The sequence below is a fragment of the Eucyclogobius newberryi genome, unplaced genomic scaffold (genome assembly GCF_026437365.1).
Source record: "Eucyclogobius newberryi isolate DKJ021-1_F unplaced genomic scaffold, fEucNew1.0.hap1 SCAF_11, whole genome shotgun sequence".
Classification (NCBI taxonomy): domain Eukaryota; kingdom Metazoa; phylum Chordata; class Actinopteri; order Gobiiformes; family Gobiidae; genus Eucyclogobius; species Eucyclogobius newberryi.
In genome coordinates, this window is record NW_027315735.1 from 34,446,484 (window position 1) to 34,473,966 (window position 27,483).

The 27,483-nt window shown below is 42.8% G+C and overlaps 1 protein-coding gene across 1 annotated transcript in view; it reads left to right on the forward strand.

Moving 5' to 3' along the window:
* arhgef37 (Rho guanine nucleotide exchange factor (GEF) 37) overlaps window positions 1-27,483 on the forward strand; it is a 48,868-nt gene that overhangs the window by 2,319 nt on the left and 19,066 nt on the right. Inside the window, exons 2-7 of the mRNA XM_072440022.1 lie at window positions 18,394-18,603; window positions 19,432-19,620; window positions 21,007-21,136; window positions 22,634-22,781; window positions 25,978-26,186; window positions 27,030-27,160. Coding sequence (XP_072296123.1) covers window positions 18,403-18,603; window positions 19,432-19,620; window positions 21,007-21,136; window positions 22,634-22,781; window positions 25,978-26,186; window positions 27,030-27,160 — 1,008 coding nt within the window. The 5' untranslated portion in view covers window positions 18,394-18,402. The remainder of the gene's footprint in view (window positions 1-18,393; window positions 18,604-19,431; window positions 19,621-21,006; window positions 21,137-22,633; window positions 22,782-25,977; window positions 26,187-27,029; window positions 27,161-27,483) is intronic.

Consider the following 27,483-nt stretch of genomic DNA (forward strand, 5'->3'; position numbering starts at 1 on the left):
GACAAAAAAATCATAATCGTGACAATTTGAGATGCAAAATTAAGCGTTTTTTTGTTCAATCCGTCATCCAAAAACGAGAGTTAAATGTAACATAGTAACATTTAGTTTTATTATATCTGTCAGAAAGTTCAGTTTTGTAAAGTCGCCCACAAACTCCTGGAATAATAATAATAAAGTTTTAGACAATGAAAGGAAATGAAAGATTTCGCTGTTGTTTGGTCACAGTCTCAACACTAATCGTGAATAATCGTTAAATCGTGATGTTTTTTCTCACAATAATCGTTACATTACAGGCGGTATGGACGATTTTTCGGCGATTTGAGAACGCAGGTGGAAGTGCGCATGCCCCTCCCCCGTGTGGACCGATACAACACACACGTGCGTTTGTTTATTAGCGCAACGGAGCGCATCGCATCTCTCGTCTCCCGTAGATTTCAGTCCACTTCTGCGTCAGCTCGAACTGTCTTTCTCCGTCTTCATTTTGCCCCGTACACTGAGGGAACTATATTATGATAGATCCATGCGCTTAGACACGCGAAACGTGGGGATGAGCCTGACGCGGCTGCAGGTGAGCGGTAGGTGCGTTTTATGATTGATACGTGGCAGGACAAATGATTTATCCACGCCACGAGGAAATGTGATAAAAAATTTGCTGAAAAAAATCGTCCATACCACCTTTAATGTAAGAAATCGTGAAATCAAACGCATTCTTTTGAACTCTAGACTTTTCATCTTCAATTTGTTTTATGAAATCATGTGTCAAGTAATTTCTCATTTAAAAACATAAAAAACAAGTGGATTCTGATGCAAAATGTGTGAAAAAAGTGTGGCTTTTGTCTGCGTTACACACTGGTCTTTGGTCCTGGTTTAGACTTGGATTTGCTCTGTTCTGGTTCTGTTTTGTCCCAGTTCTGGTTCTGTTATGGTTTTGGTTCTGTTTTGGCTCTGTTCTGGTTCTGTTTTGTCCCAGTTCTGGTTCTGTTTTGGCTCTGTTCTGGTTCTGTTTTGGCTCTGTTTTGGTTCTGTTTTGGCTCTGTTCTGGTTTCATTTTGGCTCTGTTTTGGTTCTGTTCTGGTTCTGTTTTGGCTCTGTTCTGGTTCCATTTTGGCTCTGTTTTGGCTCTGTTTTGGTTCTGTTTTGGTTCTGTTTTGGTTCTGTTCTGGTTCTGTTTTGGCTCTGTTCTGGTTCTGTTCTGGTTCCATTTTGGCTCTGTTTTGGTTCTGTTTTGGTTCTGTTTTGGTTCTGTTCTGGTTCTGTTTTGGCTCTGTTCTGGTTCCATTTTGGCTCTGTTTTGGTTCTGTTTCGGCTCTGTTTTGGTTCTGTTCTGGTTCTGTTTTGGCTCTGTTCTGGTTCTGTTTTGTCCCAGTTCTGGTTCTGTTTTGTCCCAATTCTGGCTCTGTTCTGGTTCCATTTTGGCTCTGTTTTGGTTCTGTTTTGGTCCTGTTTTGGTTCTGTTTTGGTTCTGTTTTGGCTCTGTTCTGGTTCTGTTCTGGTTCCATTTTGGCTCTGTTTTAGTTCTGTTTTGTCCCAGTTCTGGTTCTGTTTTGGCTCTGTTCTGGTTCTGTTCTGGTTCCATTTTGGCTCTGTTTTGGTTCTGTTTTGGTTCTGTTTTGGTTCTGTTTTGGTTCTGTTCTGGTTCTGTTTTGGCTCTGTTCTGGTTCCATTTTGGCTCTGTTTTGGTTCTGTTTCGGCTCTGTTTTGGTTCTGTTCTGGTTCTGTTTTGGCTCTGTTCTGGTTCTGTTTTGTCCCAGTTCTGGTTCTGTTTTGTCCCAATTCTGGCTCTGTTCTGGTTCCATTTTGGCTCTGTTTTGGTTCTGTTTTGGTCCTGTTTTGGTTCTGTTTTGGTTCTGTTTTGGCTCTGTTCTGGTTCTGTTCTGGTTCCATTTCGGCTCTGTTTTGGTTCTGTTCTGGTTCTGTTTTGGCTCTGTTCTGGTTCTGTTTTGTCCCAGTTCTGGTTCTGTTTTGTCCCAATTCTGGCTCTGTTCTGGTTCCATTTTGGCTCTGTTTTGGTTCTGTTTTGGTCCTGTTTTGGTTCTGTTTTGGTTCTGTTTTGGCTCTGTTCTGGTTCTGTTCTGGTTCCATTTTGGCTCTGTTTTAGTTCTGTTTTGTCCCAGTTCTGGTTCTGTTTTGGCTCTGTTCTGGTTCTGTTCTGGTTCCATTTTGGCTCTGTTTTGGTTCTGTTTTGGTTCTGTTTTGGTTCTGTTTTGGTTCTGTTCTGGTTCTGTTTTGGCTCTGTTCTGGTTCCATTTTGGCTCTGTTTTGGTTCTGTTTCGGCTCTGTTTTGGTTCTGTTCTGGTTCTGTTTTGGCTCTGTTCTGGTTCTGTTTTGTCCCAGTTCTGGTTCTGTTTTGTCCCAATTCTGGCTCTGTTCTGGTTCCATTTTGGCTCTGTTTTGGTTCTGTTTTGGTCCTGTTTTGGTTCTGTTTTGGTTCTGTTTTGGCTCTGTTCTGGTTCTGTTCTGGTTCCATTTCGGCTCTGTTTTGGTTCTGTTCTGGTTCTGTTTTGGCTCTGTTCTGGTTCTGTTTTGTCCCAGTTCTGGTTCTGTTTTGTCCCAATTCTGGCTCTGTTCTGGTTCCATTTTGGCTCTGTTTTGGTTCTGTTTTGGTCCTGTTTTGGTTCTGTTTTGGTTCTGTTTTGGCTCTGTTCTGGTTCTGTTCTGGTTCCATTTTGGCTCTGTTTTAGTTCTGTTTTGTCCCAGTTCTGGTTCTGTTTTGGCTCTGTTCTGGTTCTGTTCTGGTTCCATTTTGGCTCTGTTTTGGTTCTGTTTTGGTTCTGTTTTGGTTCTGTTTTGGTTCTGTTCTGGTTCTGTTTTGGCTCTGTTCTGGTTCCATTTTGGCTCTGTTTTGGTTCTGTTTCGGCTCTGTTTTGGTTCTGTTCTGGTTCTGTTTTGGCTCTGTTCTGGTTCTGTTTTGTCCCAGTTCTGGTTCTGTTTTGTCCCAATTCTGGCTCTGTTCTGGTTCCATTTTGGCTCTGTTTTGGTTCTGTTTTGGTCCTGTTTTGGTTCTGTTTTGGTTCTGTTTTGGCTCTGTTCTGGTTCTGTTCTGGTTCCATTTTGGCTCTGTTTTAGTTCTGTTTTGTCCCAGTTCTGGTTCTGTTTTGGCTCTGTTCTGGTTCTGTTCTGGTTCTGTTTTGGCTCTGTTCTGGCTCTGTTCTGGTTCTGTTTTGGCTCTGTTCTGGTTCTGTTCTGGTTCTGTTTTGTCCCAGTTCTGTTTCTGTTTTGGCTCTGTTCTGGTTCTGTTTTGTTCTGTTCTGGTTCCAGTTTTGATGTGAATGACGTGTGTACGTTTCCAACACTGAACGGGTATTTCCAGTGACTCATTACACGAAACCTTTTATGAATGTGATATTATTATACGATTGATTCATGCGTCTGTCACAAGCAAACCTGGACCTGGACATGGACCTGGACCTGGACCTGGACCTGGACCTGGACATGGACCTGGACCTGGACCTGGACATGGACCTGGACCTGGACCTGGACATGGACCTGGACCTGGACCTGGACATGGACCTGGACCTGGACCTGGACTAGACCTGGACATGGACTAGACCTGGACATGGACATGGACATGGACCTGGACTAGACCTGGACATGGACATGGACCTGGACTAGACCTGGACATGGACATGGACCTGGACTAGACCTGGACATGGACTAGACCTGGACCTGGACTAGACCTGGACATGGACATGGACTAGACCTGGATCTGGACTAGACCTGGACATGGACCTGGACCTGTACTCAAACTATGAAGCATCTGAAAGTACTGTCCAAAGACCTGCCCCTAAGACCTGCCCCTAAGACCTGCCCCTAAGACCTGCCCCTAAGACCTGCCCCTAAGACCTGCCCCTAAGACCTGCCCCAAAGACCCGCCCCTAAGACCTGCCCCTAAGACCTGCCCCTAAGACCTCAATAATTGTTTTTTCCTCATCCGTTAGAGGTGTTTGTTTGGTCGTCAGTTGGAGGTGTTTGTTTGGTCGTCAGTTGGAGGTGTTTGTTTGGTCGTCAGTTGGAGGTGTTTGTTTGGTCGTCAGTTGGAGGTGTTTGTTTGGTCGTCAGTTGAAGGTGTTTGTTTGGTCGTCAGTTGGAGGTGTTTGTTTGGTCGTCAGTTGGAGGTGTTTGTTTGGTCGTCAGTTGGAGGTGTTTGTTTGGTCGTCAGTTGGAGGTGTTTGTTTGGTCGTCAGTTGAAGGTGTTTGTTTGGTCGTCAGTTGGAGGTGTTTGTTTGGTCGTCAGTTGGAGGTGTTTGTTTGGTCGTCAGTTGGAGGTGTTTGTTTGGTCGTCAGTTGGAGGTGTTTGTTTGGTCGTCAGTTGGAGGTGTTTGTTTGGTCGTCAGTTGGAGGTGTTTGTTTGGTCGTCAGTTGGAGGTGTTTGTTTGATCGTCAGTTGGAGGTGTTTGTTTGGTCGTCAGTTGGAGGTGTTTGTTTGGTCGTCAGTTGGAGGTGTTTGTTTGGTCGTCAGTTGGAGGTGTTTGTTTGGTCGTCAGTTGGAGGTGTTTGTTTGGTCGTCAGTTGGAGGTGTTTGTTTGGTCGTCAGTTGGAGGTGTTTGTTTGGTCGTCAGTTGAAGGTGTTTGTTTGGTCGTCAGTTGGAGGTGTTTGTTTGGTCGTCAGTTGGAGGTGTTTGTTTGGTCGTCAGTTGGAGGTGTTTGTTTGGTCGTCAGTTGGAGGTGTTTGTTTGGTCGTCAGTTGGAGGTGTTTGTTTGGTCGTCAGTTGAAGGTGTTTGTTTGGTCGTCAGTTGGAGGTGTTTGTTTGGTCGTCAGTTGGAGGTGTTTGTTTGGTCGTCAGTTGGAGGTGTTTGTTTGGTCGTCAGTTGGAGGTGTTTGTTTGGTCGTCAGTTGGAGGTGTTTGTTTGGTCGTCAGTTGGAGGTGTTTGTTTGGTCGTCAGTTGGAGGTGTTTGTTTGGTCGTCAGTTGGAGGTGTTTGTTTGGTCGTCAGTTGGAGGTGTTTGTTTGGTCGTCAGTTGGAGGTGTTTGTTTGGTCGTCAGTTGGAGGTGTTTGTTTGGTCGTCAGTTGGAGGTGTTTGTTTGGTCGTCAGTTGGAGGTGTTTGTTTGATCGTCAGTTGGAGGTGTTTGTTTGGTCGTCAGTTGGAGGTGTTTGTTTGGTCGTCAGTTGGAGGTGTTTGTTTGGTCGTCAGTTGGAGGTGTTTGTTTGGTCGTCAGTTGGAGGTGTTTGTTTGGTCGTCAGTTGGAGGTGTTTGTTTGATCGTCAGTTGGAGGTGTTTGTTTGGTCGTCAGTTGGAGGTGTTTGTTTGGTCGTCAGTTGGAGGTGTTTGTTTGGTCGTCAGTTGGAGGTGTTTGTTTGGTCGTCAGTTGAAGGTGTTTGTTTGGTCGTCAGTTGGAGGTGTTTGTTTGGTCGTCAGTTGGAGGTGTTTGTTTGGTCGTCAGTTGGAGGTGTTTGTTTGGTCGTCAGTTGGAGGTGTTTGTTTGGTCGTCAGTTGAAGGTGTTTGTTTGGTCGTCAGTTGGAGGTGTTTGTTTGGTCGTCAGTTGGAGGTGTTTGTTTGGTCGTCACAGTTTGGTGTCGCGTTGTCGACTCTGGACGTGAAATACTCCGACTCTTGATTAGACTCTGCTGCACTCGGGAGAAGCGCTGACGTCGGCTCTTCTGGCTTTTCCGGGAAGAAGGTTACTGAGAGTTTAAAGCGCCCCCTACAGGTCGGACGACTCATTGAGCTGAAACGCAGTCAAGATAAATATATTTAGAATTTTGCTAAGAAATGATAAAAATGTCATCACGGAATAGCAAATTTTCCAGGTTTATAATTTCACTTCCTGTTTGTAATTGATGACATCACACTAGGAAATTACCCAGAAAACACTGGGCCAAAACTCATCTAATGTCACTATTTTTTTTATTTGACAAATACAAATATATGAGAGCGACTTTATTTTGTTGAATTAATGTTTAGAGTCAAAAAAGTTGTTTCTTTTGTTTAAATTCTGCATAAACTTTGACTGGAACGAGTGTCCCTGGTGTGATGTCACTTCCTGTTATTTTCTGAGTCAAATATATGATCAGAATAAACAAAATGCAAAGTAAAATGCTCCATAGTCTGTCTAATAGTCCATAAGTAGCTTATACAGACATGCTCCTCCTACTCATGTTGTTATTTTTTATTTTTTTAATAACAGAATAGAACAAAACATGACACTGAGAGCTAGCAGAAATGTAAGTAAAAATAAAGATAAATCCCTGAGTCACTAAGTCACTGATTGACCAAAATAAATGTCCTATTTTATCCGTAGATTGTTAATTTTGTCTATTTTCAAATTGAACCGAAAGTCATTTTTTTGAAATTTTCTCAAATTTAAAAAATGTCAGTTTTTATGTCAGTCCAGTCTTTAATGGTCGCTTCAGTTTGTGTCGTCCATTTTTTGTGATGGCTTGTTTTGCTGCGTTTAGAAGAATGTTCCAGACGTATCCATGCACTGTTTCTATGTCGAGGGTTTTAAGGCCCAAGAAGAAGAATCAAGTCTAAAGTCTAAGGCGTACAACTGCAGTAGGTGGCGGTAATGTAACTCTTAGATACCACCCGCCATAAAACTCCAAAGAAGAGGAAGAAGTCCAGTATTTCCGAGCTCCAGGACGGTCCCAGAAGACGCGGTCACGACGAGCCACACTTTCTCCCGCAGTTGGAATTTCCTTGTGAAGAATGGACACTGTGACATACAGACCGACTAGTCAACAAACCCGTGACTGAATTAATCTCTTCATGCCGACGTACGTCACATATTTAGAATAGAATGAAGCTGCGGCTAGTCAGAGACCTATTGTTTATACGTAGGGTGACCAGACGCCCCCTTGACCCGCGCCAGTCCCAGTTCTGAGCCCTGTGTTCCAGCAGTTTCTTCCGAGTTTTGAGCAAGACATGTCCCAGATGTCTCCGTTTTTGACCTGTCAACAGTAAAGAGTGGAATATTTTGTTTTTCTTTGGTGAAAAATTTCAAATTTTTTTGTTTAGAATAACCAGAACACCAAAAATGCACTGATATAAGTCTTGGATTATATTCTGACACATAAGTGAGACGTAAAAAAGGTGCGACCGAGTCGAGAATGGACAGAGTGCATAAAAATGTACATTTTTACACCAACTTTTTAGAATTTGATTAATAACAGACTTTTAACTGAGCACTAAAAGCTCAAAACGACATAAAAACATCATTCATAGGGACGCGTACCGGTACCCAGGACCGGATCCGGACTTGTAAAAACGTTTCGGTTCAGGTCCAAAAAAACCAAACCCCGGTGTTTCGGTTCTAGACTCATAAAAAATCTAGAGCTCACACACCATATCCTTTTCGTTCTAGAATCTAGACCTTCTGAAACCTCCCATAGATCGCGAAATTTGCGCTGGAAAAGAAGTAAACACTGACATCGCTGTCAATGGCGTTCCCGGAGCATCAGCGACGCACCTTGCGGCAGAAGTTGAAGCCGGCGCAATGAGTTTAAAGACGCGAGAGACCGAACACTGAAGCGGCAGCTGTAAGATCGCTGGCTTTATTTGAACCGTTTTAAGCCGCCGCTTGTGCGTCGCCGCTTGTGCGTCGCCGCTTGTGCGTCGCCGCATGCGAGTTAGTTTAAGACGCTTGTTAAAGGAGCGGGTTGTGCTTTGGTTTGGGTGTAAATATTGTAACTGTAGCTCAGGTTAGTAATGCTTGCATTAATGTGCAATATACATATTTATACAAATACTAAGTCAAAGTAATATTGTTTAATTGCTGGATTCATTAATTGGAGCTTATATTTTGTAATAGTATTTGTATTCTACAGTTGTTAAACATGGGCTGGTGTTTAATGCTGTTAATATGATGTATTGTGTAAAATATTTTCATATTCTATTTTTTGATCTTTGATTCCAATGGATCTGCAAAATTAAAGAGTGGAAATGTATCTAAAGCATTAAACTGCAGGTGTGGGAACAGCCCAGTCAAACCAGTAACACACTTACAAACACAGTATCAGCTGAAACCGCTGCCCCAATACCAATACTCAACATGCTCTTGTTCGGGAGTTGTTCCTCAAGTAAAACACATGAATGTGTGTAACTGTTAAGCTATAGATTAGCAGCTAGCTAGTAGCTTGAGATTTGTAAATTGTAACAGTGAATAAAAATAAAGTTGAGTTTTATTTCAATCTGCAGTTAATCCTTGTGTTTGATAGTTGTCCTTGTTCAAGTGTCTTCAACTTAATTTAGCGAAGTAGCTTGTGTTATGCTGTTATAACATCATTAACATTATGCAAATATGACATGGGTTCAGCTAGGGATGCGTACCGCTACGATGGACCGGATCTGGACTTGTAAAAACGTTTCGGTTCAGGTCCAAAAAAAACGAAACCCCGGTGATTCGGTTCTGGACTCATATAAAATATAGGGCTTGTAGAATCTAGACCATCTTAAACCTTCCATTGATCGCGAAATTCGCGCTGGAAAAGACATAAACACTGCCATGCGCCGCTGTCAATAGCGGACACGGACCCTAATTAGTGACGCACGCGTCTTCCGGGCTTAAGTTGAAGCCGGCGAAATACGTTTAAAGATGCGAGAGACAGGAGCGCCTCGTACGTGTGAGACGGGAGCGCCTCGTACGTGTGAGACAGGAGCGCCTCGTACGTGTGAGACGGGAGCGCCTCGTACGTGTGAGACAGGACGCCTCGTACGTGTGAGACAGGACGCCTCGTACGTGTGAGACGGGAGCGCCTCGTACGTGTGAGACAGGACGCCTCGTACGTGTGAGACAGGAGCGCCTCGTACGTGTGAGACAGGACGCCTCGTACGTGTGAGACGGGAGCGCCTCGTACGTGTGAGACAGGACGCCTCGTACGTGTGAGACGGGAGCGCCTCGTACGTGTGAGACGGGAGCGCCTCGTACGTGTGAGACAGGACGCCTCGTACGTGTGAGACAGGAGCGCCTCGTACGTGTGAGACAGGACGCCTCGTACGTGTGAGACGGGAGCGCCTCGTACGTGTGAGATGGAGCGCCTCGTACGTGTGAGACGGGAGCGCCTCGTACGTGTGAGACAGGAGCGCCTCGTACGTGTGAGATGGAGCGCCTCGTACGTGTGAGACGGGACGCCTCGTACGTGTGAGACGGGAGCGCCTCGTACGTGTGAGACGGGAGCGCCTCGTACGTGTGAGACGGGAGCGCCTCGTACGTGTGAGACGGGAGCGCCTCGTACGTGTGAGACGGGAGCGCCTCGTACGTGTGAGACGGACGCCTCGTACGTGTGAGACGGGACGCCTCGTACGTGTGAGACGGGACGCCTCGTACGTGTGAGACGGGAGCGCCTCGTACGTGTGAGACGGGAGCGCCTCGTACGTGTGAGACGGGAGCGCCTCGTACGTGTGAGACGGGAGCGCCTCGTACGTGTGAGACGGGAGCGCCTCGTACGTGTGAGACGGGAGCGCCTCGTACGTGTGAGACAGGACGCCTCGTACGTGTGAGACGGGAGCGCCTCGTACGTGTGAGACGGGAGCGCCTCGTACGTGTGAGACGGGACGCCTCGTACGTGTGAGACGGACGCCTCGTACGTGTGAGATGGAGCGCCTCGTACGTGTGAGACGGACGCCTCGTACGTGTGAGATGGAGCGCCTCGTACGTGTGAGACAGGACGCCTCGTACGTGTGAGACAGGACGCCTCGTACGTGTGAGACGGACGCCTCGTACGTGTGAGATGGAGCGCCTCGTACGTGTGAGACAGGAGCGCCTCGTACGTGTGAGACAGGAGCGCCTCGTACGTGTGAGACGGGACGCCTCGTACGTGTGAGACGGGAGCGCCTCGTACGTGTGAGACGGGAGCGCCTCGTACGTGTGAGACGGGAGCGCCTCGTACGTGTGAGACGGGAGCGCCTCGTACGTGTGAGACAGGACGCCTCGTACGTGTGAGACGGGAGCGCCTCGTACGTGTGAGACGGGAGCGCCTCGTACGTGTGAGACGGGACGCCTCGTACGTGTGAGACAGGACGCCTCGTACGTATAATGAACATTGAAGCGGCAGCCGGTAAGATCACTGGCTTTATTTGAACTGTTTTAAGCTGTGCGATGTTGTGGATTGCGTGCGTCGCCGTGTGTTAAAGGGGCGGGGTCAGCGTGTTAAAGGGGCTGGGTCAGCGTGTTAAAGGGGCGGGGTCAGCGTGGTCTGGGTGTAAATATGAATAAAATAACTTAGTGTTATGTTGTGGTGTGATGTATTTGGCATTAAGTAAATACAAAGTAAAGTCAAAGTAATATTGCTTAATTGCTGCATTCATTCATTGGAGTTTATATTTTGTATTTGTATTCTACAGTTGTTAAATATGGTCTGGTGTTTAATGCTGCTAATATGATGTATTATTTTGATGTGTTGTGTAAAATATTTTCATATTCTACTTTTGATACTGCTAAGTTGATGCTTTATAGTGATTCAAATTGACTTTTATGCTAGTTTTTGTAACTCTGTTATTTTACACTGACTTAATTATTTACACTGGTGTTTTGTCTGTTTGAAGGTTTTGACCTGACTTTTGATGCCAATGGATCTGAACATTAAAGATGGAAATGTGTCTAAAGATGAAACATTGTATCAGATGAAACAGCTGCTTTGACCCTTGACCCAGACTGACTGTCAACAACACTCAACATGCTCTTGTTGTTGAGTTGAGTCTTAGCTCGTAGCTTGTGATTTGTAAGTTGTAACTTCTGTTAATAAACAGTGAATAAAGCAGACAAGTTGAGTTTATTTCAGTCTGCAGTTAAGTCCTTGTGTTTGTAGTCGTCCTTGTTCATGTGTCTTCAACTTAATTTACCCAAGTAGCTTGTGTTACGCTGTTATAACATTATGTAAATATGACATGAGTTCAGCCGGACTCATTAGGTCCGGACCTGAACCTGAACCTCTGGATTCGAATCCGGACCTGAACCTGAACGTGGGTTTAGGTCTGCATCCCTAAACATTCACATTTAGTGCGGCACAAGTTAAGCTTTAGATTCTTTACAAGTCGTGTTTCCGTTGGTTTAAAGATGTGTTCGAGTCCGTTATGTTTGACTTTAACGCTAATCAGTCGCTAATCACTTTTCTTCGTTTGCGCATTAAAATGTCGTCGTCGGATGCGATTCGCCGCCGTCTAAATGTCAGAATCACGGCCTAAAGAGCCTAAAGAACCTAAAGAACCTAAAGATTACGACCGTCCAGATATTCGAGTTTAGGCCGTAATTCATGGAAAAAAGTTTGATTTAGCGACTCGCCCAAACAAAATTGAAACGGCGTCGAGATCGTGAACCGCGCATCGAGACGAGAACCGACCGAGTTCATCAGCGTCCGGAAACGGTTCTTTCTACAGTTTCTTTTTGGTCTGAAACGTCTCTTTACTTTCTCCCCCGTGGCTCTGCGTGCTTCCCCACTCTCCAGATGTGAAATGTCATACCCAGATGTTAATCACAGGGAGTTCCCGTCTGGTTCTGGAGGAGGAGGAGGAGGAAGAGGAGGAAGAGGAGGAGGAACCTGGTACAGTTCAGTGTAACGGGGTCTCTCTTTCTCTCTCTCTTACTCACTCTCTCTGTTTGTATTAAAAAAGCTGTAAACCGCAGAAGGGAGGGAGCGCTCTGAGTTTCCACATGGCACCGACCGGACTCCTCTAGCTGCACTTTTCCACTTTCAGTCGCACGAAAACTCCGCGAGTCGAGACGTTTTCAAGGGGATCGCGAAAATGAGGCCGACTTCTTTTTCCGTCAGGTAAAAACGCAACGTGAAGAAATAAGTTTTAGTTTTTTTCGCTGTGGGGGATTTTTCAAACTGTGGCGCGCGTCGTTTGCGGTTGTGGTTGGAGAGGTTCGTAGTAGATGCGAACGCGGTGGATGATGCTGGTTTATAAGCGGTTTTATGCTCAGATTGATGTTGATTTTTGACAGATTTTCTCTGATTTTGTGTCGGCTTTTCCCTCGATTGAATTCTCCATTGAAATCGATGGTGTAGATTTAAAGTTTTTGCTCGATTTTTCACAATAATGACCATATCGAGTTCAATAAATGCCAGTGTCTTTGCTCCGTTTGTTGGTTGTGGCTCACGTTTTATGCCAAAGGGAGAAAAAATCTGCGGCAAAAAGTGTTTTCAATGTTATCGTGATATTTTAGGATGTTTTTTCTGTGTGTAAATATAAGATTTGTTTCATTTGAGATTTTTTTATTTGCTTTTCGTGGCCAGTTACAAATCAGTTTCTTACAAGTGCAGTTTGTCTCCTTTTGTTGCACGGAAACGTAATAATATGTTCTTTTTTCGCTGGTGTGTTTGAAAGGGGAGCAATCGGTTCGAAATGGGGACGAAGAGCTGGGAGAAACATTCAGAAAATCCTTTTGTCAAGACGGAAAAAATGGACAGATTTACCTTTTTAAATGCTCTGAAAAGTGCTTTACTGGTTTACTACTTTTTAAGTAGTTTTCAGACACTTTTACTTGAGTGAAAGAGTGACCCAAAAAAGTTACATAAAAGTGATAAAAGAGTGACAAAAAGTGACAAAAAAGTGGCAAAAAGTGATTTCAAAAAGTGACAAAAAAGTGGCAACAAGTGATTTAAAACAGTGACACAAAGTGATAAAAGTGACAAAAAGTGACACAAAAGTTGCAAAAAAAGTGACAAAGTGGCAAAAAGTGACACAAAAGTTTTTTAAAAAGTTGCAAAAAAACAGTGACCAAACAGTGACAAAAGCTTTAATTTGATGTATTTCTTGCACCACTTCTTCATCAAACGTAGTTTTTCTCATTTGTTGCGTCCGTCCTTTGACAATATCAGATTCCCTTCCGCGCTCTTCACATCCACTTCAGATTACATCGAATAAACTTGAGATCCAGCCCTTATTCGACTGTTTACTGTTCCGCAGCGATAAAGTGTTTTGTCTGGAGCAGATTGTGGTCTGAACGCTGGTCCGTCCCGGCGGTCTGCGCGGGACAATGGAAAGGCCTTACTCCAGGGAAAACAAAAAAGCCTCTGTTCTGTGAGCGAAAGCTGCTGACCGTCGCTCTGACCGTCAAAACAAGGCTCGCGTTAGCAACAGCTGTTTTCACTCGCGGCCGAGCAGAGCCGTCGCTCGGCCGCTCGCCACGTTCACATCCGCACGTGATGCCACCGACTCTACAGTTACAGCGCTTCCACTTGTACAATACATGGAGTCGCAAGAAGGAGTCGAAATGTAAAGAAAAATGTGAAAACTTTCATGAAAACGTAAAATCTGATCGCCAATAGTTAGATATTTTTAACAAGAAGAGGAGGAAGAAGAAGAGGAAGAAGAAGAGGAAGAAGAAGAGGAAGAAGAAGAGGAAGAAGAAGAGGAAGAAGAAGAGGAAGAATCAAAACAACAAGTAGAGGAGGAAGAACAACAAGAAGAGGAAGAAGAGCAAGAAGAGGAAGAGGAAGAAGTACAAGAACGATAAGAATAGGAAGAAGAAGAAGAAGAAGAAGGGGAAGAAAAAAACAAGAAGAGGAGGAAGAGCAACAAGAAGAGCAAGAAGAAGAAGAGGAAGAAGAGGAGGAAGCAAAACAACAAGTAGAGAAGGAAGAACAACAAGAAGAGGAGGAAGAAGCAAAACAACAAGTAGAGGAGGAAGAACAACAAGAAGAGGAAGAAGAGCAAGAAAAAGAAGAGGAGGAAGAGGGGGAAGAAGAGGAAGATGAGGAAGCAAAACAGCAACAAGTAGAGGAGGAAGAACAACAAGAAGAGGAGGAAGAAGGGGAAGAAGCAAAACAACAAGTAGAGGAGGAAGAACAACAAGAAGAGGAAGAAGAGCAAGAAAAAGAAGAGGAGGAAGAAGAGGAGGAGGAAGAAGAAGAGGAGGAAGAAGAGGAAGAAGAAGAGGAAGAAGAAGAGGAGTTCAAGTGTTCAGATGATACAGTGTTGCAGACAGTCCATCACCAGCAGGGGGCGTGGTCATGGTTGTGGCACAAAGAAGAACGTTCTGGAGATAAACACAGCTCCAAATCCATATCTGCTGCTCCCATTATTATGACACAAACCGGGTGCTTCTGTCCTTCAGCGCCGTCGCCCTCGGCAGTGATTGCGTCGCCCGCGGTAACCTGCTGGTAGATAATAGTCGTGGAGGATTAACTCTGAGCCGGAAAAACGCCACGAGCCGGTGACGCTGCACTTTTGAGCGAAGTCGTCGTGCTTCATTCCAGACTCGAGCTGCTCCTTCACGCCACGACGACGTGTGAACGCGCCACATTTCTCTGTCCTGACGCAACAATGACACACAATCACAGCAGACAACACAAGACAGACCATTAATGTAGTTAAACCCGTTCCACTTTTACTGTCACACTTTTGTTTGTTCGTCTTGTTTCATTTTGACACAACTTTGGTTCTTTCTTTTTATATTTTAAAACCAATGTTGTTTTTCATCAACGTTCTTTCATGGGCTTCAGAGTCATGAAGAGATAACTCCGTTGTCATAGCGATTAAAAACAAAACATATCTTGTAATGGAAAAAAGTGATCTAATATTAACAGGACAGGAATATATAATACAAATATTTATTTTATTTATTTTATTTATTTTATTTATTTTATTTATTTTATTTATTTTATTTATTTTATTTTCAAGCGATTGGATTCATTTTAATTTGATTCACTTTTTTAAGCCATGTTAATCAGTTTAAAGTTCCACTGTGTAACCTTTCTGGTGTCTGGTCCGTCACCTGCTCGCCTCCTGTACCTTTGTCTGGAATGTTCCGCATTATCGCATTAAACATATCTATCGTGCATTTATTCATTTATTGCTGCCTTAATGTAAAAAATACACTGAAAAACGTGCATCCTCCTAACTGTGAGCGGGGTCGCCTCTCCGCAGATCCGACCCGTCACTTGACCTGGTGGTGATGTCTCTATAACGTTTCCATGGAGACGAGTAGGAGGCTAGAAAGACTGCGGCGCGAAACTTAAACATAAATACATAAAACAGGACATTGTTACTTTTTAGTCATAAGCTTAAAGGAACAAAACTAAATAAAGCGATCGTCATGACGACTCATAACCTGCTGATCATGTGGTCTGAAGTGACAGCTCATGATGGCGTCGCCCTCAAGTGGAAATGTGGAAACGCCGACGAGCTTCTGTAACTTCCTGTACGCAACAAGTCGGAATGACACGATTTCTGATTTTAGCGTAACGATTGTTGAGAGAATATGTAAAGATGTAAAGAGCGCCACCTAGTGAGACTGAACAGCCACTGCACAAGAGGCTTTATCTGCACAGAAGACACTGGAGTTCAGGACCACAGAGCGTCGTGCATCTCCGAGTCTAAGAGGAGTCCGAGAGGAGGAGTCCGAGAGGAGGAGTCCGAGAGGAGGAGTCCGAGAGGAGAGAGGAGTCCGAGAGGAGGAGTCCGAGAGGAGGAGTCCGAGAGGAGGAGTCCGAGAGGAGGAGTCCGAGAGGAGAGAGGAGTCCGAGAGGAGGAGGAGGAGTCCGAGAGGAGGAGGAGGAGTCCGAGAGGAGGAGGAGTCCATAACCCTAAAAGATATGCTATTCTGTGATAAAATTTTTTACAGTTTTTAGCAAAATTCAAAATCTATTTATCTTTTAGTTCAATGAGTCGTCCGGCCTGTAGGGGGCGCTTTAAGGCCACAATGTTTCATATAGAAGGAACTGTTGGTTTTGTTTTGAAAATATCAGTCTTAAATGGAAAAAAATGACATTCAGACTTCATTTGGAAATGGACAAATTTGACCGACTTTGGAATCCGTTGAGGTTCTTATTTCTGTTCTCAACTCTTATTTTATGGTAGTTTTAGCTCTCTGATCAATCACGCCCTGTTCTGTGTTTTATGTTTCGTTCCGGTCATATTTCATCTTTATTTTCTCGAAAGTCGTAAGTTCTTTCCTTTTGTCGGCGTGAACTGTGCATCAAAAAGAGGAACTTATTTGCCTTGAAGCACTCGGGCTTGTAACGGCCTCAAAGGCCTCGGCGGACGGGCTGTAATCGCATCTGTCAAAACATCGGCCCCGTGGAGGCGTGTCCGGGGGGGGGGCGAGGGCGCGTGGCACAGGAAACGGGCTCCGAGTCGGCCCCCGTCCCACTCAGAGACCCGCGGGGGGTTTCTAAGCTGCTTAAGGCGGTTCATGGGGTTCAAAACGGCACGATCGAGCTGCGTTTCGACGTCGCAGATCCGGGGAAATTGAAACGGAGTGTTTTTTGAGGGCTCAGTGTCTCCATAACCGCCATTGTTCAGGAAACTAAACTACTAAATCATAATTGCCACAAAAAGACGCACAATTAAGTGGTTTCATTGTGATCTATATCCCAAAAAAAGTAAAGCCTGTTGTTCTTTTTTGTGTCTCTTTTAAGTCGGATAAACTCGACTTTTCTGTAAGTTTCATTTTGTTTAGTGCGATTGTAGCTGCGACGATTGATGAATAAATGAATAAAATCGTTAACTGGACTGTACAGACTTTATATCACGTGTTTAAAGATCAAAGACGGCAACGTTATTACATCAAAATGTCAAAAAAAGAACAAATTATTGCTGATTTTTGTCAATAATACATTCCGTTCATGAGTATTCTCTATCTAGAAGCCTCAGTCAACATGAGTCAACCTTTATTTGGCTGATGATTCATTTAAAAAGCCTAAAAATAAAATGAAAATAACTAAGAAGTAAAAATAATATCATTCGTAAGCAGCAACACTGAGTCAGTTTAATCTGTGCTGCCGCATGGTAAACACAACGGTGAGTCTGTTTTAATCATTCATCGTTTTCTGGACAAACGCTAAAACCACATTTGATCACAAAGACATTGTCATTATTAGATCTACACGTCAAAGGAAGAATAAACTATTGTCATCTATAATACACTTATGAACGGGACAGGATCAAGGGAGAAGATACAATATGTTAAAGATAAGAAAAGGTCGACTGAGGTTTTTACAGACGACATCCACCTGCAGAACTAGGCCAGAACTAGGCCAGAACCAGACTAGAACTAGGCCAGAACTAGGCCAGAACCAGACTAGAACTAGATCAGAAAAAGACCAGAACTAGACCAAAACTAGACCAAAACTAGACCAAAACTAGACCAAAACTAGACCAAAACTAGACCAAAACTAGACCAAAACTAGACCAGAACTAGACCAGAACTAGACCAGAACTAGACCAGAACTAGGCCAGAACCAGACCAGAACCAGGCCAGAACTAGGCCAGAACCAGGCCAGAACCAGACTAGAACCAGACTAGAACTAGACCAGAACTAGACCAGAACTAGGCCAGAACAGGACCAAAAGCGTGTGTGAATCGTCTGTGTCGACTAGAACTAGACCAGAACTAGACCAGAACTAGACCAGAACTAGACCAGAACTAGGCCAAAACTAGGCCAAAACTAGGCCAAAACTAGGCCAAAACTAGGCCAAAACTAGGCCAAAACTAGGCCAAAACTAGGCCAAAACTAGGCCAAAACTAGACCAGAACCAGACTAGAACTAGACCAGAACTAGGCCAGAACCAGACCAGAACCAGACCAGAACCAGACCAGAACCAGGCCAGAACCAGACTAGAACCAGACTAGAACCAGACCAGAACTAGACCAGAACTAGACCAGAACTAGACCAGAACTAGACCAGAACTAGGCCAGAACAGGACCAAAAGCGCGTGTGAATCGTCCGTGTCGATGCCGGTGTCCGAGGCCGTGTGACGCTGCGGTGTGAAGCAGCAGGAGCAGAGCAAACACAGCTGTGTCCGAGCCGTAACCGCGACAACGACAGGACGAAGGCCGTGGGAGCTGTTCACCCCGTAGATTTGTGTTCACGCCGTATATATATATTTGTGCAAATGTAATGCAATGTATATACCGTATTTTCTGGAGTATAAGTCGCACCAGCCAAAAAATTCATAATAGAGAAGGAAAAAACATATATAAGTGGCACTGGAGTATGAAATGTGGTTGTAAGTGTGAAAATAACAAATAGAATCACATATAAGTCGTCCGGAGTATAAATATGTAAGTATAAATATAAGTACAAGTATAAGTCGCACCCCGGCTTCTGTATCTGCCTCTGTATCTACCTGCGTTGCACCAATGAAATTTCCCCATGTGGGACAATAAAGGAATATCTTATCTTATCTTATCTTAAAACTATGAAAAAAGGTGAGACTTATAGTTCGGAACATACGGTAATGCAAATTTTGGAAAATTAATCAAAGAGGAAAAAAAATTAATCAAAGAGAAAAAAAAAAAAAAAAAAAAAAAAATTAAAGAGAAAAAAATAAAGATGAAGATAAAGATAAAACGCACACAATTGTATACATATAGCTCTCTCAATGAGTCCTGGAAGTGCAATTTCACCTTTACTTGATCAATAAACACTTTCGTCTGTCTGTGAAATCCAGCACAAACTTTTTCGTTGTCTTTTTTCCTCACGTGTTTGGCTCTTTTCTCCCGGCAGTGACCCGTCATGGAGGTGCCCCCGCGGCCCCGCCCGCCCGCTCTGCTCCTGCCCCTGGACCGGACCATGATGCCGGACCTGAGCCAGGACCGCGACCAGTTCGAGGACCTGTTCAGCCCCGAAGACGACGACTTTTTCCAGGGATCGGACGAGAACTCGGACCTGCTGGACTGCAACGCCTCCGTGCTCAACATGAGTATCTGCTCGGAGGTAACCGCGGCGACGGGACAAACTTTAAGAGCTGAGGTTATAGCGTTGGAGGGAGTTTAATTGACGCGCCGTATTTTCCGGACTATAAGTTGCACCTTTTTTCATAGTTTTGGCCGGGTGCGACTTATACTTATATTTATACTTATATTCCAGAGCGACTTATATGTGATATTATTTGTTATTTTCACACTTACAACCGCATTTCATACTCCAGTTTAACTTATATGTGTTTTTTTCTTCTCAATTATGCATTTTTTGACTGGTGCGACTTATACTCCAGAAATTACAGTAGTTGATTTTACAATAAAACGGGATATTTTTCTCGATTTTTAATCATTCTCAAGTTTCGATTCAGTTTTCTTCCATCTTATTGAGAACATAGACTGGTGGACTTAAGGGATTGTTGTTGTTGTTGTTGTTGTTGTTGTTTGGACCAATCATCGAGATGAGAGAAATAAATTTTTAAAGTTTAAGTACAATATTAGACCTACCATATTTTACGTACTATAAGTCGCACCTTTTTTCATAGTTTTGGCGACTTATACTCCAGAGCACTTATATGTAAATATTATCCGTTATCTTCACACTGACAACCACTAGAGGGCGCTCTAGGCTCTAAGCGACGCAGAAGAAGAATCTGCACTTCCTCTTCCTCTGGAGTTTGTGGAGTTGTTTAGAAGTGACACAGAGGAAGAAGAATTCAATGGATTTAGTGATTTGGGGTAAAACTGATGCTTTGGTAAACTTGTTAGCATGTTCTTTATGCTATAGTTAATATGTTACGTTAACATACCAGACACGTAACATTTCCTCTTTTTCTTCCCTCAGGACAGTTTTATCGAGCTGAAGGAGGCGAGCGATGAGGCCCAGAGGAAGAGCGAGGAGGAGAAATCGCAGGAGATCAAAGCTCAGCGGCAGAAGCTGGCCGTCCAGGAGCTGCTCGAGTCCGAACGGAACTACCTCAGGATGTTACAGCTGAGCGCCGGCGCCATCCGGGAGAACCTGCTCAAGATACAGGTGAGAGCGCCGTGCGTGTGGAGGGTTCCGATGTTTGATTTACACAAGAATTCTGTTGCACCAACTGTTTGTTTAACCACGATATCTCGGCTCACTTTGCACACTTCATCCAGGTTTAACTCTTTCCCAATAACGAACCAGTGTTACTCATTCGACACCATCTCACAGACAACAGGGATAAATACAAGTTGTAAAGCAAAATAAACCAAACCAAAAGTCTCTGCTGTTTCTATTTTCATTAAAAAATACTGTATTATCCGGACTATAAGTGGCACCGAAGTATAAATCGGCAAAAAATCCTTAATAGAGAAGAAAAAAACGCATATAAGTTAAACTGGAGTATGAAATGCGGTTGTAAGTGTGAAAATAACAAATAATATCACATATAAGTCACTCCTGAGTATAAGTATATAAGTATAAAGAGAAATATAAGTCGCACCCCGGGTAAACGTCTTTTTTAAAGCGCCACCTACAGGTCAGACGACTCATTGAACTGAAACGCTGTTAAGATAAATATATTTTGAATTTAGCTAAAAATGATAAAAATGTTATCACAGAATGGCACATTTTTTAGTTTTTTTTATTTCACTTCCTGTTTGTAATTGATGACATCACAGTAGGAAATTACCCAGCAAACACTGGGCCAAAACTCATCTAATGTCACAGCTTTTTTTTATTTGTCAAATAAAAATATATGATTAGGACTTTATTTTGTTGAATTAATGTTTAGAGTCAAAAAATGTGTTGGGTTTTTTGACTGGAATGAGTGTCCCTGGTGTGATGTCACTTCCTGTCCCTGGTGTGATGTCACTTCCTGTTATGTTCTACAGACTTTTCAACATTTTCTCCTCAAATACCTGCTCGATCGGTGTAAAACTATCATTTATATGTACGACAGGTATAAACACACCAAATAAAGTCAAGATTAGACAATCGTTTAAACCCGTCATACGTCACTTTAATCTTCAACCTGACAAAAGACGCCAATTTTCTCCTTTTATGATGCACAGATCACACGCGGCGCTGCATGCTCGAAGACATAAACTAGCTCTACTTTTGTACGTCTTTAGGCCTCCTCCTCTTCCCCAAACTTTGATCCGGTATCAGAATGTTCCTCGTTTAAACATGCTCTAAAGCTCGCTCCACAATTATCGTTTAAGCGCGAGACATTCTGGCTGAAATCGACTCTTTCCTTCTCCGATCCGTCAGCCGTTTGCGATCCGATCGGATGAATTAACCTTCTCTTTCAAGGCCGTTCCGATGCATTTGAGGTGTCCAAAAAGTATCACAGAAAGCCTCGTAGTTCTCAGGTTTTGGTCGTTCCTTCACACTTTTCTGGGTCTCAATGCTCCTCAGAACAAATGTCTAACGCTTGTCTTCCTCCAGCCTCCTCTTGCAAACCTGGACTCCATGTTCGAGCAGATCCCCGACGTCATCTCTGTGACCAGTCGACTCCTGGACTCTGTGGACCAGGACCAGCTCCAGCCCGGAGACCCGGACCTCCTCCAGACCTTCTGTAAGAACTCTGTACATTCAGCTAATGGTGTTTAGCATCTCCAGACCAGTGGTGTTCAGTCTGTGGAACACTGCCTTGTTCTAGACCTGGTTTAGCCCTGGTTTAGCCCTGGTTTAGCCCTGGCTTAGCCCTGGTTTAGCCCTGGTTTAGCCCTGGTTTCTCTAGGTTTAGTCCACATTCAGAGCTGGTCTAGTTCTTCATCTCTTCTAGACCTGGTTTAGACCTGGTTTCTCTAGGTTTAGTCCACATTTAGAGCTGGTCTAGTTCTTCATCTCTTCTAGACCTGGTTTAGCCCTGGTTTCTCTTGGTTTAGTCCACATTTAGAGCTGGTCTATTCCTTCATCTCTTCTAGACCTGGTTTAGTTCTGGTTCAGTCCTCACAGAGGCCAGAGTTTGTCCAGATTCCGTCTAGAATACAATACGATATAGTTCTAAATACTGTATGTTAAAAACTACAACTAAAGTACTAAGACACTGCAAACATTTGCAGTGTCTTAGTACTTAAGTTGTACTCTGCTACATAAAAACACCGGCTCATAGAAGATCTTTTTGTCCTCGTGTTCTTTCAGGAAGTGGGTTTGCTCTCACATTTATCTTGTTTCGATCAACCGCGAACACGGGAAGTAAACTTACAGAGACTTGAAAGTATTTTTGTTGAAGGTTTGAACGAGAATCGGGCAACAATAGTTTGAGAGAAGCAAATATGTGAGAAAAGGTTTATGATCTAGAGCCCATTGTTTACTCGACTTGCACAAATGCTTATCTTAAATCTACAATTTCAAAACTTCACCAAAAGTCTTGTTTATTCAAATGGTAATATTTAAATTTTGTGTTTATGTGTTAGAATTTGTCGATGATATAGTTTCAGATCAAGGGCAGTGGCCTGTAACTCGTGGGAGAAATATACATGTTATTGAGAGAAATATTCATGTATTTGAGAGAAATATTCATGTATTTGAGAGAAATATTCATGTATTTGAGAAAAATATCCATGCTATTGAGAGAAATATCCATGTTATTGAGAGAAATATCCATGTTATTGAGAGAAATATCCATCTTTTTTGGATTAAAAGACGCTTTTTTTTTGAGAGATATCCACCATCCACCTTTCTGGAAGAAACAGACATCTTTTTGGGGGAAAGAGTCATCTTTTTGGGGGGAAAGAGTCATCTTTTTGGGGGGAAACAGCCATCTTTTTGGGGGGAAAGAGTCTTCTTTTTGGGGGGAAGTAGCCATGTTTTTGGGGAGTGGATACCTTTTGAACCTTGTCATTATTTGTTTGAGATTGGCTCCACAAACCTGCCTTTTCAACTCACAAAAATCAAGTGTTTGCATCAAGTGTTTGAACTTTATGCCAGTGTTTGTTTCATGTGTACAGCGCCTTGTAATCACAGAGATATTATCCAAAAACCTGACACTTACCATCACATTTAACCACTGAACCTGTCCTCCAGCTCAATCTTATAAACTGTGGACATCTGTCCCGTGTTCCCGCAGGTAACGCCTTCCTCAGCCTCTCGTCAGACATCGAAGCGGCTTACAAAGAGTACCTGTCCGACTACAGCCAGGTGACGGCGTGGGAGATCAGCTCCAAACAGAAGGAGGCGCTGTGGGACCAGATCGTCAAAGTCCTCAAGAGCTCCGCGTAAGTCAACACGCTCGCGCAACAAAAGCAAACCATCGCTAAATGATTCGTTGCGGAGTCAGTAATTCGGGATCAGGATCAGGAAAGCGATGTCCTCCTCTTCTTTTCTGAAAACCCATCCGTTTCAAAAGTGTCTTGGCACAAACTCTCGTAACGCTGGCCAAAAACCGTGACCGCAAAATCAAAAGTGACCAAATACGATGCGTCTGGACAAGAAGCACTCTGGGACATTTAAAATTCCGCCTTAAGAAGAGGCGTGTAGTCGTTGGAGAGCTGTCTGTAAGAGGTGTTTAAATTTGTAGTCTGATTGCTGATGAGGTGCTCCCTCTGCTGGTGGTTGGTGTGATTGCCTGCACACTGTTAAACTGCTGGACTGTGCACTGTATTTATTGTGCAATGTCCCTGTCAAATCAACAATAACAACAATTAAATTAAAATACAATAAAATATAAAAATAAAAAATTTATAAAAAATAATAATAAAATATGTAACCAATAAAATCTCTAATCTGACATTCAAGATACATATAACAGTACATTTCACTATAACGTAATAGTGAACATGATTCAATTTAAGATTTTACTCCCCAGTTTGAGATGGATAATTCCACAAATGTTACCTAGCAACCGTATAGTAAACTGCTACCAAGCAACCATATCATAAACAAGTGCCTAAATCCATATGAATTACACAAATTATGACAAATGATCATACGTAAAACACATTGAATTTGGTTTGTTTCGCATAATTTGTCTTCATTTTTGATAGAACGTCGCTTATTGATGACATCACAGAGGGATTCTGCTGTAGAACTCGCCTCTACTTCCTGTCACTTTTGCTTTTCAACCTTTCGTCTCAAACTGCCACTTGATTGATGTAAAACTGTGACAGATATATCACACCGAACAAAGTCATAATCATAAAAACATGAGAAACTTCATAAGCACTTTAAGTATTTGTTTCCTCTGTATTTTACTTTTGTGTTCTTGTGTGATATTAATAGTGCTTTAGTCATGCAACCATGCGGTTTGTTTAATTTGTATGGTTTACATGTAACTTTTTTATAAATATGGCCTTACCAGGTCGTTACAGGTCAGATCTGTGGAGGGGCGACCCCGCTCACAGTAAGAAAGAGTGCATTTCAAGGTGTTTTTGAGCATTAAAACATAAAATAAATACTAGTTGTACATGTTTAATCCCTCTCTTCAAAATTGCAGCAAAAATAACTGATTTGAGAAAGAAAATGTAATAAAAATGAGGGAATATGGTTAAATTTCTGCACATTAGTGAGTGTTTCTACAGCCGTTTCATATTCGACTGATCCTCAAATGTAAAACTAAATTTAACTACATATTGCTCAAACAACACTCCTGCACTGCTCCTACCGCGTTTGCCACACCAGAGGATTACATCTACGTTTTACTCTTAAGCAAACACCTTTGCGTACGTCTCCGGAGTTGAACTTTGAGACTTGAACTCTGCGCATGCAAAAACTCCTACGTCATTTACCGTAAAGTTTATTGCTGTTCCCGCATCCATGCAGCGTTTCTTTTTGTTCCGACTTGGCCAGACCAGTTCGACCACATTCTCAAAGTCTCATTAGTGAACTTGTTTGTAATTCTATTCATAAAACAATGCAGACGACTCTGATGTGTTGAATATACAGTATCTGAATTTAGTTTGATTTCAACAGCAAAAATCAGTGCAGTTCTTATTGAAAGTATGGCATGAATGTGTTTTATATTTGGCTACTTTCCATCTTTTGTCCAAATGACTCAAGTCCATATTGGGTTTGGTTACGTTTGTTGCTTAATAATGACACGTTAGTCATCAACTGAACAATGTTTCTTCTGCATCTTTAAAGACAGTGTTCAGGTGAAAGTTATCACTGTATTTACAACATTTAAACATTGAATGCGTTCATATTTCAATTATCGGAGTACTTTTACGACAATTTCTTGATAAAATTTTAAAAAAGCCCTTTGTACCCTTTAAAGTGACGTATGACAGGTTTTTATAATATTCTAATTTCGACTTTATTTGATGTGTTTATACCTGTTGTACGTATAAATGATAGTTTTACACCAATCGAGCAGGTATTTGAGGAGAAAACGTTGAAAAATCTGTAGAAAATGACAGGAAGTGACATCACAGCAGGGATACTCATTCCAGTTAAAAGTTTATGCAGGATTTATACAAAATAAACAACTTTTTTGACTCTCTAAACATTAATTCAACAAAAAATATGTTTTTATTGAATATATATTATATATATCATATTTTTATTTGTCAAATAAAAAAATTGTGACATTAGATAAGTTTTGGCCCAGTGTTTGCTGGGTAATTTTCCACACACTCCAAAAAATGTGCTATTCTGTGATAACATTTTAAAAATGTTTAGCAAAATTCCAAATATATTGATCTTAGCTGCATTTTAGTTCCATGACTCGTCCGACCTGTAGGGGGCGCTATAAGATTTTTTTTTTTAATAAGTTGGTGTTGGCGTTTGTACAGTTTTTAAGCTCTTCTCACAAATATTCCAACAAAAGCTTCTCCTGGGTTTTAAACTGCACGTGTCCCGTTAGTTTACAGCCCTCCACTCTTTCAAATATCACTCTGTAAAACATTGTCCTGATGGAGATGTTGTTGCTTTGCCCGGAACATTCCGCAGTTGCATCAAACTTGTCCGTCTTGCATTTATTTACTTAGTAACATTTATTTATAGTGTTTTTATTGCTCAAAAATACCTAGAAAAAGCTAGCATACATTACACAATTTCAGAACGATGCACTTGGGCCTCAAAACTCCTGCTATGGACACAAATGAATGATATGAATATGAATATGAAACCATGGCAACGGCGAAGGCCATCGCAAAGAAATGGACGACGCAAAATGGACTGACTTTATTTTGAAAAGGGATCAATTTGACCGACTTTGGGCAAAAATTTACGTTTATTTTGTCCTTTCTGATCGTTGTGTCTTTATGTTCTGTTCTTCGGTTGACTCTCCACAGATCTAACCTGTAACTTTGCTGGACGTTCAGTTTTTGCTGCGTGAAATCTAATCTCAGCAGCTCGTTTAAAGCACTCGGAATGTACTCGGAACTTGGGTGGTTTTTTTGCGCAGTTTCTTGTGTCGTTTTTTTGTCTATCGCCCGTTTTCTTTATCGCTGATCTCTTACACTCCGCTTCCAGTCCGGAGCTGAAGGCGTCGTCGCTGAGCTTCTTCCTGGTGACGCCGGTGCAGAGGATCGCGCGCTACCCGCTGCTCTTCCAGACCATCCGGAAGCACACGGAGCCGTCGCACCCGGCGTACGAGCTCCTGGACAGGACGGCGCTCACGTCCGTGGCCCTCAACTGTCGCATCAACGAGTACAAGAGGATCAGGGAGTTCCGGGAAGTCGGTGAGTCGCAATATCGTATTTTCCGGATTATAAATCGCACCCTTTTTACCGTATTTTCCGGACAGTTCGTTGTCTGTGCGTCATGTAGCTGAAGGTGTTGTGTTAGCGTACATAACACCTTCAGCTACATGACGTGAGTATAAGTTGAATTTTTTGGGGGAAATGTATTTAATAAAATCCAAGACCAAGAACAGACATTTAATCTTGAAATGCAGTTTAAAATAATAACAGATGAGAGAACATGGTGAATAGGTGTACGTATGCTAACGCTAACACCTTCAGCTACATGACGTATGCTAACGCTAACACCTTCAGCTACATGACGTATGCTAACGCTGACACCTTCAGCTACATGAGGCACAGACAGAACTGTGGTAAGTGTCTGGTATGTTAACGTAACATATGAACAGTTATTCAGATAACTATAGCATAAAGAACATGCTAACAAGTTTAGCAAAGCATCAGTTTTACCCCAAATCACTAAATCCACTGAATTCTTCTTCCTCTGTGTCACTTCTAAACAACTCCACAAACTCCAGAGGAAGAGGAAGTGCAGATTCTTCTTCTGCGTTGCTTAGAGCCTAGAGCGCCCTCTTGTGGTTGTCAGTTTGAAAATCACAAAGAATATCACATATAAGTCGCTCTGGAGTATAAATCGCACCCCGGCCAAAACTATGAAAAAAGGTGCGATTTATAGTCCGGAAAATACGGTATATACAGTTTGAGTATCAGTACTACTTAATCCTGTCTCGTCGTGGACTAGACCGCTCGAGTATTGTCTTCCTCTTGTCTTTTCCCGGCACGTCTCTTATAGTTTTAAAGTCTTTATTTTGTCCGTCACAGCCGATAAATACAAGAAGACTGAAACCCTGAGCATTAAAGACATGATCAACCGACTGAACACCCACAGCATCTTCAAGAAGACGGCGCGCCTCAGCCAGCAGATCAAACACGAGACTGGAATAACTCCCAAGGTTTGGGCCCTTTCTACCATCGTTTTATCTGCACAACAAAGAGCGTGTCAACGACGTCTGTTTAACGAGCACAAAAATAATGTCTTTGTTTCTACAGTCCTGGATATGGGCTCAATACGATGTATTTGAGAGTGTTTTTACAGTGGTTACTTGTACATATATATGATGTGAGTAACAACTAGATTATGATGTGAGTAACAACTAGATTATGATGTGAGTAACAACTCGATTATGATGTGAGCAACAACTAGATTATGATGTGAGTAACAACTCGATTATGATGTAACAACTAGATTATGATGTGAGTAACAACTAGATTATGA